Here is a 14,438-nt window from a genome sequence, read left to right as displayed (position 1 = left end):
TGGAGGAAGAGGGGTTTTCTCCCCACCATACTAGCCTTCCCAGCCATGTGATGTAATCAATGGGGACACTTTATGATCTCTTTAGAGCTGCTCTGTATCTGTCTACTTTTGTCCCTCCAAGGCTTTGACCCTTTGCGGTTCAACCTTTGTTTCTTAGTTTCTTTTCTTTTTGTTACGTTTGCACTTTTCTCCCTTTTTTTGGTAGCAAATAAATTTAATTTAATTTTTTGTGAGACCAGACCGAGGAAAACACTTCTGGATACGGTGCTAAGTGAATGGGACGGAACGGGCTGCCCTGAGTGACGCGGATGCTGGCTTTCAAAAACGGGGTTGGACAGATTCACGGAAGGATGCTAAAAGACGTTGGGAAGCGATTCATAAATGAGATGAAATAAATCGGGGTGGAAGAGGAGGAGGGGTCTGCCTCTGGCTTATTGGTCATGATGGATATGTAGAACAGAAGAAGAGTTTGCTGGATCAGGCCAGTGGCCCACCCAGTCCAACATATCCTGTTCTCACAGTGGCGGACAAGATGCCCCCCCCCATGGGAAACTGGCAAGCAGGACTGAGCCCCAAAGCACACCTCACTTGCTGTGCTTTCCAGGAACTGGTATTTGGAAGCCTTGCTTGTACAGTGGTACCTCAGGTTAAGTACTTAATTCGTTCCGGAGGTCTGTACTTAACCTGAAACTGTTCTTAACCTGAAGCACCACTTTAGCTAATGGGGCGTCCCGCTGCCTCTGTGTCGCAGCAGCGCAATTTCTGTTCTCATCCTGAAGCAAAGTTCTTAACCTGAAGCACTATTTCTGGGTTAGCGGACTCTATAACCTGAAGCGTATGTAACCTGAAGCGTATGTAACCCGAGGTACCACTGTAGAGGCAGAGCACCCCTATGACTAGCCTTGAATTCTCCCAGTCCTATTTTGAAGCCATTCAGATTGGTGGCCCTCGGGGGGGGGGGAGTTCCACAGTTGGACTATGTGCTGCTTTCTCCATGTGGCCTAATCCTTTGTCATAAGCTTTGTCAGGAGGGGCTGGCCGGGCCTTATTATGTCTTTTGCAAAAGCTCCGGCATGTGATTGTGGTAAATAGCCGTTACACAACCAGAAGCAGACGGGTTGTTGGCCTGCCCGGTCCCACGCTACACCTCGGTGGGGATTTATAGCGGCCGGCGGCTTTTGTTGCTCCGCAAACTAATCTCAAAGCTGTAAGCCCGCCACAATGTTGGCCGCCGTGCTGTTTCCTCCGGATAAGTTGCAGGGGATTGTTCACCTTGTCGTTTGTTTGGATCCCCCTCTGAATCACTCAGGGTTGGTGAGATCATCTACGCCCACCTTTTGGCCCGGAGCCGGGATGCTGTATTTGGGAGGCTGGCAACTGATGGCCCCCCAGAAGCTGTGGGTCTCCTAACAGCTCCAGCTATAACATAGCCAGCGGTCAAGGATGTTGCGAGTTGTAGTCCAGACACATCTGGGTAGCCACATGTTCTGCATCCCTATCTCGTAGCTCAGATATCCCCATTCATACTTCCTACAGTAAACCTGGTTTAAGTTCTGACCTACCAGCCACTTCTTCATTTAGTGGGCCTGATCCAGCAAGGCTCCACTTACATTCTTATGTCTGATTGTTTTGTTTCTCTGCCACATGTTCCATCGTGTGCAGCATAGAGTTCCCAAGATCCCAGGTCACTGATCTCTAATGTGGATCCATTTTTTTGCTGTTGAGAGTTTCATAAAATTCAATATCTTGTGGGGGTATTTGGGGGCTTTTCTTCCTCATTATATACTAAATAAAGTGAAATCAGGCTGGATGAAAGGTACCTCTCAGTAAGCGAACTTTTTGCATAGGGAAGCTTTTTAATGTAATGTTTTATTGTGTTTTTATATATGTGTTTTTATATATGCTGAAAGCCTCCCAGAGTGGCTGGGGCAACCCAGTCAGATGGGCAGGGTACAAATAATAAAATTATTATTATTATTATTAGTAGTAGTAGTAGTAGTAGTAGTAGTATCATTATTTGCATTGGCTTTTCTGACATGGTCAGAAACCTAGACTTCGTCATTCCAATTTTCCACTGTGGCTGTACCCATGTATGTGTGATATTCCATCTTGCTGTCATTAGCAAGTAGCCAATTAGTTTTCTGCTTTCACAAACTTTGACTGTCCCAAGTGTCTTTAAATAGTGATGGTAGGAATTTGTAGCACACCTTGGTGGGTGTTTCTTAAAGCACCTGAGCTCCTTTGCAAATAGAAAATGTCACACAAGTGATCATTTTTATAAACCAGCTGGGGCACTTTAGTTTTGTCCGTTGAGAATACTTAGTCATAGGAAGTGAGTCAGGCGATGGTGGTGTCTGAAGGGTGGATGATGAAACATGACCTAGGGTGCTCATCAGTCAGGGAGCAGGGGTTGGGGGTGGGAAGGAATGCACAAAGGTTGGGTTGTGAGGTTTCACTTTGTTTTTGATCTGTGAACCAGTTCCCCACATGCACATCTGTGCAAAATCTTGAAATAGGACCTATCAGCCAGATTTTTTTTAAGCTAAGAAAAGCAAGCACGCAGCAATATTTTTCTTCAGCCTAGCATGCATGTTTAAATTGCACATCCTCAGATGGCTCACTTCTGAAAATTCAGGTGTGTGGCTCCTCTTCAGACCCAGTTGCTGAGAACAGGGACTCATTCACAGCTGCCATGGGCAGCCTCCCCTGGGTTTATTTCTAGGATGCTTCTGTATCTGGAGTGAGTGGTTGATTGATCTGCTGTGGAACTTGGGGGTGGGGACAAAGTCTGTTGCTGCCCAGTTGCAACACCTTTCTCGCTCCTCTTCTGTTCCTCCAGCAAAGGCTTATTGGAAGGAAACAACACCAGAGCAGGGAAGCAGGGCAGAGACCCAACAGGCACCCTCATCTGAAGCTCACTGGCAGGACACACCCTGCTACCTACCTATCTGTCTATCTATCATCTCTATCTATCTATCTATCATCTATCTATCTATCTATCTATCTATCTATCTATCTATCTATCTCACTTTTCTGAACCACCCTTCATTCAAATAGATCCCAGGGTATCCAAAAAAAGAACAGAATGTAATTTAAAATAAAAAAATAAAAGCGCATCTAAAATACTGTAACAACCACAACAATAGCAAAATACAAAACAAGCAGATCCAGAGGCAGATAGAATCCTGCCCCAATTTCAGGGGCTGAATCTCACCAGACGCTGCTCTGAGTAGACCCATTGCAATCAAAGAACGCGGCTAACGTAAGTTCGTCGAGTTGAAAGATGGATCTTGCATTCCAGGCGAGCAATTGAGGGGAGCGGTTTGTTTATTTAGTTCGCAAAATTAATTTCGTTTCATAAAATCTATACACCACTTGATTGTATAAAAAACAAACTGACCTCCCACGTGCTTTACAAAAAACAACAACCAACCGTCCAAACAATAAAATAATCACAAAAAAGTCACCAACAATAATTTAAGACCCTCTCATCAGTCATAGATGCTGTAGTTGAGATTCTCACATTACAAGGGGTTGGACTAGATGACGCTCGAGGTCCCTTCAAACTCTACCATTCTATGAGTCTTGATGCTCATGTCTCTGATTTAACTTTAAAGTAGTTAGAGCAACGTCCCTGCCTGTCCCTCTCTGTATGTTGCAACACAAATGCACACAGGTTGTGTCATCAAAGAAATTGACCTCCCTGTGGACTTCTTGGAGTTTGTTCAGGCAGGAATCAAAAAGCGTCCGAACGGTCAGTGATGAGTTTGTGTGCAGGCAGCGGGGGGGGGGGGGTCAGGACACTCTCCTACTAGATTAATGCAAGTGGCAGTAGGCATGCGTTGTTGTTTTTTGCTTTTAATGACAAATACCAGTCGTGGGTTTGGAGAGAGAACCGGGATCAAGGCTGGAGCAGGTATGGAAAGGGGGAACCTCCCTTTTTCGCTCCCTCTCCAGTTCCCGGCAGACATCATGATTTATGCAGTTGCTGTTTGCACTGAGAAGGAAACTTTCCAATGCAAATAGGAGGCAGCTGCAATATCCTGATCCGCCCCTCCACTCGTGTTTAACTTTGACAAGCAGTTTGGCCTTAAAATGGCATCAGAACCAGATTGGTTGATGATTTATTTGGGGTCCCTTCTCCCCCACCCCACGCCCAAATTGGGTTTCAAACTGCTCCGATTATTCTGTTTTATTGTGGCTAGGCAGGCTGGGCACAATTTCCCCAGATATCCTCACGGAGCCTTGAAATGGTGATTTCCTGCTTAGGATTCTCAGCTGGCGAGAGAAGAACTCTAAAATATTGCATTTTACTTTTTCTGGTTTTGCTTTTTCTGCTGTGATTCCTGCATTGCAGGGGCTTAGACTAGAGGACTCAATGGGTTCCCTTCTAACTCTACAATTCTGTGGTTCCCCATCAACCCCCCCCAACCCACTTCAGCTTTGGAGCAGCCTGAGAACCACCCCCCAAAACAAGGAGAGAGCTAACTGGTGATTGCCGCCTTCCAACAAATTTCACCTTGGCTAAATAAATTGTGGGGTTTTTTTATTATTAGGAGGGGAAGAGTGAAGAGTTCCCTCGCCCCACCAGTTTCAAACATAACTGTATTCCTTGTTCTGGTATCTCCATTTTGCCTCCCCACTGCATCAGCTGTAGGTTTTCCTCTGTCTAAAATCAAGGCTGCAGTCCTAGGCACACACTTTACCTGCGAGTAAGCCCCACTCAACACAGGGGGAATTTTTTCTGATTAAACAGGCATAGGGTTGTGTCGGATGAGACATTTATTTCTATTGGATTGGTTGCGGGGGGGGGGAGCACAGGCTTCCCAATCCCAACCCCTTTGATGCAGAAGGAGTTTACTCCCAAGTAAGTGTACGTCACATTTCAGCCTCGGGTGCTGAGCTGTAATAACTTGTTGTGCTAACACGGGATGGGTTTGTTTGTTTGTATGACGCATGCCTCTTTTGCAGTTAAAAGTGTTCTGTTTAACCAGAATTATTCCCCCCCCCCCGCCGCCCATAAAAGTAGACTCTGGAAAGAAAGAGCATTGGGTTAGGAGTCGCTGCCATCGCTGTGAACCAGGGGGGGTCAGACTAGATGACCCTTGGGTCCCTTCCAACACTATGCTTCTGTGTCATTTCCGCTCCCCCACTGACCCATTCAGTTGCTCAGCAGGGGCAACGACAGATCACAAACACACAAATACATTTTACTTGTTTTGTGGAGAAGGGAATGGTACCTGTAGAGTCCCTGTTTTTGCTTTTGCAGGGGGTTATTGTGGGGCTAGAGAGGATCGGATTTGTCCCTGGGCAGGGCAAGTTCCAAGTGCAGCATGGCAAAAACTGTGCTGCCCCTTTCTTCTGGTCAAGAAGTGCAAGAGGATAGGTTGAGTCGGGCCCAATAGCAGGGAACCAAAGGATTGGCCTCTGCAGAAGTGAGGCTACTGTGGGGGTTTTTTGTTTTGGTTTTTTAAAGAGTAGGGGGGGCAACAACTTTTCAAAACTCTCTTTAACCTCAAGGAGCAAGTCCTCATTGTCTCCACATACAGGTGTTGCCTGACTACAGCTCCCATCAGCCCCAGCAAGCATGGCCAGTCACCTGGCAGGATGGGAGTTGCGGTTCGGCATCATCTGGAGGGTTCTCCACGCCTGTCTTAAAGTCGGAATGATGAGCCCTCATAGTGAAGTTGGGAGGGACTGAAGCATGAGCTCCTGGCAGAGGCTAGATTCGAACCAGGGGTCCCATCTTGATTTCTCTAGCCAGTGTGGTATAGTTGTTACGAGTGTCGGACCAGGACCCTGGGAGACCAGGGTTCAAATCTCCACTCGGCTATGAAGCTCCATTGGTGACCTTGGGCCAGTCACCTACGTTCCACTTAACCTACCTCACAGGGTTGTTGTTAGATATAAAATTGAGGGTGGAGGGGGAAATCATGTACACTGGTACCTCGGGTTACATACGCTTCAGGTTACAGACTCTGCTAACTCAGAAATATTACCTCAGGTTAAGAACTTTGCTTCAGGATGAGAACAGAAAGCGTGCTCCGGCGGCCCGGCGGCAGCAGGAGGCCCCATTAGCTAAAGTGGTGCTTCAGGTTAAGAACAGTTTCAGGTTAAGAACTGACCTCCGGAAAGAATTAAGTACTTAACCCGAGGTACCACTGTTACTGTATACCGCCTTGAGCTCCGTGGAAGAAAGGGGAAACGGAAAGACAGCAACATGCTTCTATATACCTCTCTCTCCTTTAGTTACTAGGCTATGCCAAGTTATCTTATTTTGGCAGACACCTCATGAATGGTGTGCAGCTTGGTTGTGTTTAGGGTTTTTTTAAAATAATAATAATAATAATAAATTCCTGCCCTTTCCCTTTTTTTCTTTCAAGTTTGAATGGAAGCATGTTGGACAATGTCTGTGGTTCTCTTGTGCTGGATTTTCTATGAACTTCTGCCAGGGCCTGACAGCTGTGTGGGCGCCTTTGAGATTAGGGGAGGCCAGTTAGCAGGAGGCTTTTCCTACCTGCTTTGATGGAAGGCTGGTCCAGGAAATGGGAACATCAGCTAAGTCCCCCGCTCCTTCTGACAACCTCCTTCACTGCGGGGCTCATCCCTTGGGGTTTTGCTGAGCCTTCGGGTTTGGGTTAATTTGCGGACATGGGCTTGTGTCCAAAGCAGTTCTTAAGTTTCCCGTTTTGGATTTGCCCTTGCGCAATGGAACATTCTCTCTCTCCCCCCCCCAACACCCCCCCACTAAATTTGTTATGGTTCCTCTTTCCCAAGTCTCCAAAGCTGATTTGAGAAAGGTGTGTGGAGAAAGGAGAAATGGGGAATGAGGGCTTTGGAAGATGGAGCAAGCATGTCTTCTGCTGCTGTCAAGGATTCTTTGTGATTCCTGCATTGTAGGGGGCTGGACTGGATGACCCTTAGGGTCCCTTCCAACTCTACAATCCTATGATCTTGCCCAGAGCATCACGGACTGTTACAGATGCTCAGGTTTTTCCCGCAGCAGCCAGAGGTTTTCCAGACTGTTCTGGGATTCCTTGGAAGCTTATTAGTGACTCCTCCTCAAGGTTCTCACCATTCTTTTCTTCTTTCTTTTTTTAAAAAAGCTTTTCTTTATAACTTTTCCAATATTATTCATTATTCTTATTCATTTCGTTTCCACGCCGCTTTATGTTTTAAAGAAAGAATATCAAACGGGGTTTGCAACACGTCAAAACAACAGATAATCCCAGAATAAAACAGCGAATGTAACAAGGGCAGCTGTGGCAGAAAAGACTGGAAGTTTGCTGTGCTGGGTCTCCCCTTGTTTTCTAGGTGCACTCTGTTCATGAGGGGCAGCCCTGAAGCCCCAGAGATGTGGCCACCCAACCCACCATAGCTGTCAACTTTCAGATTTGAAAATAAGGGAGCAGTCTCACCCGTCCCGGGGACAGTCTACAGGATATCTAACAATCCGGGATAGCAGTGGGAAGCAGCAGGAAACGGCACTGGAATAAGGGAATTTCCCGCAAAAAAGGGAAGGTTGGCAGCTGTGCAACCCACACTAACAGGAGCTGGATGCTAGCCCAGCAGACTGCAGCTGCTTGGTTCCAGGTGCGGCATGCCAGTTTCTGCTGCAGCATTTTTATCACTTCCAAGGGCATAAAACACATGATGTAGCACAGAGTACCTTGTGATGCTCAGTTGTTGCTGGACCACGTCTGTCTTCGTCCCTAAGCATTGGCCGTGCTGATGGGAGTTGTAGTCAAAGACCCTTTTGCCCATCCCCGGTTCATAGAACTTTGCAGTTAGCATGCAGTTGAACACTCTTTTGTCTTTGCAAAATAAATTTTCAAAAAAATCAAGCAGTAACGAACATATCTGGGGATGCTGTGGTGAGCCTTTAAGGTGAGCCTGCAAAATTTGAAAATCTGGAATCTTGGGAAGGGCTGTAGCTGAGCAAACAGAGCAGCTGCTTTTCATGCAGGTTCAATCTCCAATGACGTCTCTAGTTAGGGCTGGGGCAGGTTCCTGTCTTGAGACCCTGGGGAGCTACTGCCAGTCAGTGCAGGCGGTATTGCGATAAATTCCAGGAAAATGAAGAAGAAAAGGTGTGAATTAAACCTTAACGTATGTATTTCTCAGAAGCACACGCATCATGTGGTAACCGGGTGGTAACAAAATCGGATCGTTTGTTTTGGGGAGATCGTAAATGGGCATTTGAACGTTGCTCTCCCACATTGAAATCTCTGCTCCACTCTCCTGCCACGCAGAATGGTAACGTTGGGAAGCTGCTGTTATTTTGGCCAGGAAATGCAGACCTTGGTGTTACCATGTAGAAACTGAGGAAATTTGCTTCCAGAGTGTTTGGCCATGATGAGGGCTACAAACTTTTCAGCACCCATTTATTCTTAAAACAAGCTTTCGTTCCATATTGCAGTATTTGATCTTGTAGGATTAGGGGCTGGTAACCTTTCTATACAGATCTGTAAGGCTGATCTAATGCATTAGACTATCAGAGGAGGACAAATGAGAGAGAGAGAGAGAGAGAGAGAGAGGGAGAGAGAGAGCGCGCGAGCCTGTTTCAAACACCCCCACCCTGGCCAGAAAGAACCTGGTGCAACTGTCTAATCCAGAGATTTTCAACCTTTTTGAGTCCACGGCTCCCTTGACCAACTCTATTCTTTCTGTGGCACCCCTGTGGGGCTCAGGAGCCCTGTTACGTCGCCCCTTGCCTGCAGAGCTGGCAGCCTCTCACCCTTTTTCAAACACCCTCCCTTATGGAGTGTTCCCTCGGCCTCCTCTCCTATCCCATTTCCTTGGGAATCCTCTGGGCAGCCGCTGCTGCCATCCCTGCTCTCTCCCCCCTCGCCCCAAAGAGAGGTGCCTCTCAGAGGCACCATTCACCAGTGGTTCTTGTAGCTGGGGCTGCTACAATAATCAGCTGTGCAAGCCCTTGGGAGGCAGAGACAAGAGAGGGCATCAGAGGAGGGAAGGAAGGAAAGAGGGACAGAGGCCAGTGTTGCCCATGGCACCCCTGACCATCATTTAAGGCATCCCAGTTTGCCATGGCACACTGGTTGAAAACCACTGGTCTAATCACACATCCTGTCTCATTGCCACCCATCTTACAAGGTTGTTGTGAGGATGATTTTGGGAGTGGGCCACGTTCACACCTTAGATTTAAATCACTATGCTCCCACTTTAAACAAGTGTGGCTTTCCCCAGAGAATTCTGGGATTTGTAGTTTGCTAAGGGTGCTGAAAGTTGTGAGTTCCCTGTGAAGAAGGATGGATTATTAACCCACTTGGAGGGGAATAGGGGTGGGGTCCTCCTAATGACTCTCTCAGCACCCTTAACAAACTATAGCTTCCCGGATTATTTTGGGGGGGGAGAACCATGGCTATTTAAAGTGGTATTGCCGTGCTTTGAGTGTATGGAGTGAATGTGGCATTCGTGTCTGTGTGTGCGAAAGAGAGAGAGAGAATGAGAGAGAACATTACCTCATGGCAGTAAAGCTTAAGGGTATAGCCAGATTGTCCTAAAAGCAGGTTCACATGGCTCCTCAAATTCCTCCCACCCCAAATTGAGAGAGAGACCATCTGGGATTAGCCAAGGCCGGATCCCGGATCCCACTCTCCCAAAACAAAGAGCCACTGTGACGTGGGTGGGAACAGAAAAGGGGCTTTGGGCATCCAAAGCTGCTTAGTTCAGCCTGCGAAAATCAGGGCCCCTGTTTTGCTTTCCCGTTGCGGCTGAGGGAGAACCCCTTCTCCACCCCCACCCCTACAATCAGGCTGGTGTCCAAACTTGGTGGCCCCTGTTAACCTCCAGCTTGAAACAAGCCCCTAATTGTCGCTTTCGGCTTAGCCAGAAAGGAGGTGGGGAAGGGGCTTTGCCAAAGAGCTGCTGGAGAGATTCCATGCCCGGTTTTGCCCTCTTTTGTTAGGGAGGAATAACAATAGCGGCCTGTTTTCTTCCTATCCCATCTCAGAGCTGATATCCTGAGAGGACCGTTTTTCTTCATCTTCATCATCATTATTATTAATTTAAAATCGTATCTTTGCTTTCCATCTTATGGAACACATGAGCCCAGGGAAAAATGAGAGACAATATGATAGCCACCTTCAACAAATACGTGAAGGTCTGTCCCATGGAAGATGGAGCTAGCTTATTTCCTGCTGCTCCAGAGGGGAGGACTCAAACCAATGGATTCAAATGACAAGGAAGGAGATTGCGACAAAACCTTAGGAAGAACTTTCTGAGATTAAGGGCCGTTTAACAGTGAAGCAGACTCCCTGCCCACAGCTTGCAGAATGATTCAAACGCTTGACTTCACAGGTGCGGTTTAAGGGAACCCTTGTTCAAGGGGCTGTCTGAAGGTACCCAGGGAGCAAGTGTTGGAAGTTGTCGCTTTGCCCGCTGATTAAAAATCTGCCTTGTTTTCTCTCTTCTCTCTCCTCCCCCCGCCCCAAGCAGATGACGGCTCGGTTGATGCTGGCTGTTGGAGGAGCAGTCCTAGGATCTCTGCAGTTTGGCTACAACACTGGAGTCATCAATGCCCCACAGAAGGTGAGAGCTGAAAGGGAGGAATAAATGAATGGCTTGCAGTTTCTCTGATGGGCAAACCATCTGATGGGCAAACCCACGTGGCCTCTGTGCTGGTCTTGTAGGAGGCAACTTGTTCATGGTAGGGAAAGATGTGCTAGCAGGGTGGGGAGGACATCCGAGGCATGTTCAGTTGACCCCCTTAGGAGAATGCAACTGCTGTTTCAGGGGTTCAGAGTATACAAATACATAGTGCTCCAGGCCTAAACAATTTCCCCAAGGGTGGAAGAAGGGGAATGGCTGTAGCCCAGTGGTATAGCTTCTGCCCTGCATGCAGGTGGTCTCAGATTCAATCCCCAACAACATCTTCAGGTAGGGCTGGGATTGTTCCCTCTCTGAAACCCTGGATTGCCGCTGGTGGTCAGTGCCGACAGTACTGAGCTACGTGGACAAACGGCCTGAATCAGTATAAAGCAGCTTCTTATTTTTCTGGACCAGGCCGAAGGTCTGTTTAGTTCAGCATCCTTGCTTTCCATAATGGCCTCTGGGAAAAGCCCTCAGCAGCCTTTCCCTGGTGTTGCACCCCAGCAACCACAGGTATAATTTCTCTGTCAATGGAGGTTATATCTGGACTTAATAGCCCTTGTAAATGTGTGGGCTGCATGTAGCCTGATTCGACTGGTTGTGCAGAGGTTCCTTGTGGATACATTATCTGCACAGTGCCGGTGTCTTCCTGCCCTTCTGTGTGGGTCCAGCACATGCTGTATAGATCCAAGGCTTGTCCATACCTGCTTGCACGGTTGCCTGTGGCGAGTCAGGGCTGTGTCCAAGCAACCAAGCATTTAAAAAGTTGTTTTTTCCCAGCTTGTGCATGAACGGGCTATGAATTGGTTTCATAGAGTTTCCTATTGCAAAGCGGGGTGTATGAGCACCTCTTTTAATTAATAATAATAATTTTTAAAGGGGTGCTCATAAGCCCCTGCTTTGCAAAACTGCAAAAATTATTATCAGTTAGTTGCTTTTCCTTGCACAAGGAAAAAGCAAAACACTCCACAGATACATTAAAACCAATAGGAAAAATACATTAAAAATATCCCACCACAGATAAAGGCCACAGATAGAGGCCAAAGGCCTGGTTAGAAAGGAAAATTGCCCTTTGAAATGCAGAAAATGCTGTGCAAGGTGGGAAATTCAGGCTCCCTCCCTCTGCTCCCTCCTTGCCCACCCCCCCCAAAAATAGCACATCCGGTTAGCCAGCTTACTGCCAACTCTAATGGGATTTGTTAAGCTGGTTCCCAGGAGAATTAACAGTCCCTCTTGTGCTGAGTGTTTTGTTTAAAAGGACTTGGGCGGCAGGAGGGGGGTGCGGCTGCGTCATTCTCAACCCTTCTCGGCTAATACTCACCCAATGCCCCTGAGACGGATTCCAGAGTGGGATTTAAGCATGCCCAGGATGATTTTCAGACCGTGGTCTGGATCAGCTCCATCTCAAGATAACGTGGAGCTGGGAAAGCTTTGGAGAAGGCAAGGAAAATGACTGGGGAGTTGGAGCCCTCCTTGCGAGAAAGGGCTGTCAGTTTGATTAGTCAGGGGCACAGTAGAGATTTAGAAAACGATGCATACTGTTGCATATACGCGATGCATATATTCCAATAACAGGAACATAAGAAGCGGCTTCATATACTGAGTCAGACACTACTGGTCCATCTAGCTTGGTATTGTCTGCACTGACTGGCAGCAGTTTTCCAGGGTTTCCGGTTGGGGGGCATCCCCAGCCCCACTTGGACTGAACCGGGGAGCTTGACATGCAAAGCAGGTGGTCCGCAACTGGGATAGAACTTGCAGCCTTTGAGTGTATGGACCCACAGCCACAAGAGTAGTAGTGTGGCATGGCTAGCAGCCTGGGTAGCTAAAGAGAACTTCCTTGGCCAGAGACAGTATATCTCTGATTTCCAGGTGCTTGGGGGACCAGCAGCAGGAAGGAGTTTTTTCCTTTGTGCTCTGTCTCTGGGTTTCCTGGGCTGTTCCTCACGGGATGCAGGTTGCAGGATTTAGATGCACCACAGTTTGATGTGACGGAGGGGGCTGCTCCTTCTGCAAACTAAGAAAACTGACCTTCCTCACCCTGATTATTCCAGAATAATAGAATCCAAAGCCAAAAGCTCCCCACCCCAAGTCATAATTGTTGTACTAAGCACATAGCCAGAGCTGCTGAGGTTAGACACATGTTTATTTGAATTGCCAGCCAATGATAGTTGCAAAGCACTGGCATAAATGATATTCCCTTGCTTATTCTGAGATTCCTTTAATACCCTCCCTGCTGCCTCTTTTAGATGTGCTTTAATCTGTGCACTTGCTACTTAAGATATTAAACCAAACTGCATTGAAGAGAGATTGCCCCGTCGCTAATTAAGTAATCACTTCTTCCACTGCAACAACTGAGGAACAGCTTTCTGAGTTAACAGCTTGGGGCCAGTTTACCTGCCCACTTGACTGCTCCAATCCATGGAGCTGGCACTGTTAAAGGTGCTGTATAATACCCAGTTCCATCCTTGTAAGAAATCAATCTTCTGGGGTGCAGCACCCACACTTTGGAACTCCCTGCCGATTGACATCAAGCTGGTGCCTTCGCTGTACTCTTTTTCAGTACCTCCTTAAAAGACTTCTGTGTTCAGGAAAGCCTGTCCAGATAATGTAGAATGTTGTATTTATTTCTTTTTAGTAACCATTGCTTTTGAGTATTTTTAATACTGGCACATTTAATGTTTTATATGGTTGTCAACCACAAAGCTTTCTGCATTGCAGGAGGTTGGACTAGATGATCCTTGTGGTCCTTTCCAACTCTGATTCTATAAGAGGTTGTTTTGTTTTGCTGGATTCTTTTGTTTACTTGAATTTTGTCAAGTAAACAAATTGTTTATTTGAGCTGCTTATATACCATTTAAATTTAAACAAAACTCTGTTCATTGTAAAATGCTGTGCTATAGAATCCTTCTGCATCAGATCAGATGTCAGATGCCCTCCCGTCAGATGTCAGGGAAATAAACAACTATCTGACTTTTAGAAGAAATCTGTTTAGGGAAGTTTTTAATGTTTGACGTTTTATCGTGTTTTTCATATTCTGTTGGGAGCCGCCCAGAGTGGCTGAGGAAACCCAGCCAGATGGGCGAGGTACAAATAATAGATTATTATCATATTATTATCGTCAGGGCTTTTGTGACTTAATGGTAGAACATCTGCTTTGCATTCAGGCCGTCCCAGGTTCAATTCCTATCTGCATCACCAGGTAGGAAAGGACCCTGTCTAAAACCCTGGACAATTGGTGCAGACAATGCTGAACTCGATTGAACAGCCCTTATTACGATTGAGGAGGAGAGTCTCTCAATTCTGTCTTATCTCTTCATCGAGCCCTTCGTAGACCCGCCCAGAGCCTTATTTAATGGTTCCCAGAAAAGCAGCTGTGCTAAGGCTGTTGCAGGAGAACCAGTCAAGCATCTTTTTGGTGCCACAAGACTAAAACGGATTACGCCGTAAGCTTTATCCGATGAATAAGGGGGGGGCATTGCATCTGAGGGAACGGACTCATAAAAGCATCTGGAATAAGACGTGTGTTTGCCTTTTAGGTGCCTCACATTTGACGAAGTTTTCTTTTAAAGACATATCAAACAGGATGGGGGCGGGGGGTGCAGATGTTACTGGACTCCAGCGCACGCCATCCCTGACTTTGACTACACTGGCCCAGGGCTAATGGGAGTTGGAGTCCATCTCCACCTGGAGGACCACAGACTCTCCACCCCTGCAGTATTGCTCTGTGGTGATGGTGTGGGCTCACCTGCGGCTGTCCAGATGGGAATGGACTCCAGCTCCCATCAGCCCCAGCCAACAAGGTCAGTGGCTACGGATGAGGGGAG

At 47.1% G+C, this 14,438-nt stretch overlaps 1 protein-coding gene across 2 annotated transcripts in view; it reads left to right on the top strand.

Annotated features, from left to right (window-relative positions):
- Window positions 1-14,438, top strand: part of SLC2A1 (solute carrier family 2 member 1) — a 41,470-nt gene that overhangs the window by 13,315 nt on the left and 13,717 nt on the right. For both annotated transcript variants that reach the window (XM_053400376.1, XM_053400374.1), the window contains exon 2: window positions 10,459-10,551. In XM_053400376.1, the coding sequence (XP_053256351.1) occupies window positions 10,459-10,551 (93 nt within the window). The remainder of the gene's footprint in view (window positions 1-10,458; window positions 10,552-14,438) is intronic.

The sequence above is a fragment of the Podarcis raffonei genome, chromosome 8 (genome assembly GCF_027172205.1).
Source record: "Podarcis raffonei isolate rPodRaf1 chromosome 8, rPodRaf1.pri, whole genome shotgun sequence".
NCBI lineage: Eukaryota > Metazoa > Chordata > Lepidosauria > Squamata > Lacertidae > Podarcis > Podarcis raffonei.
Note: the sequence above shows the minus strand (reverse complement) of the source record. Positions and strands in the feature narration are given on the sequence as shown.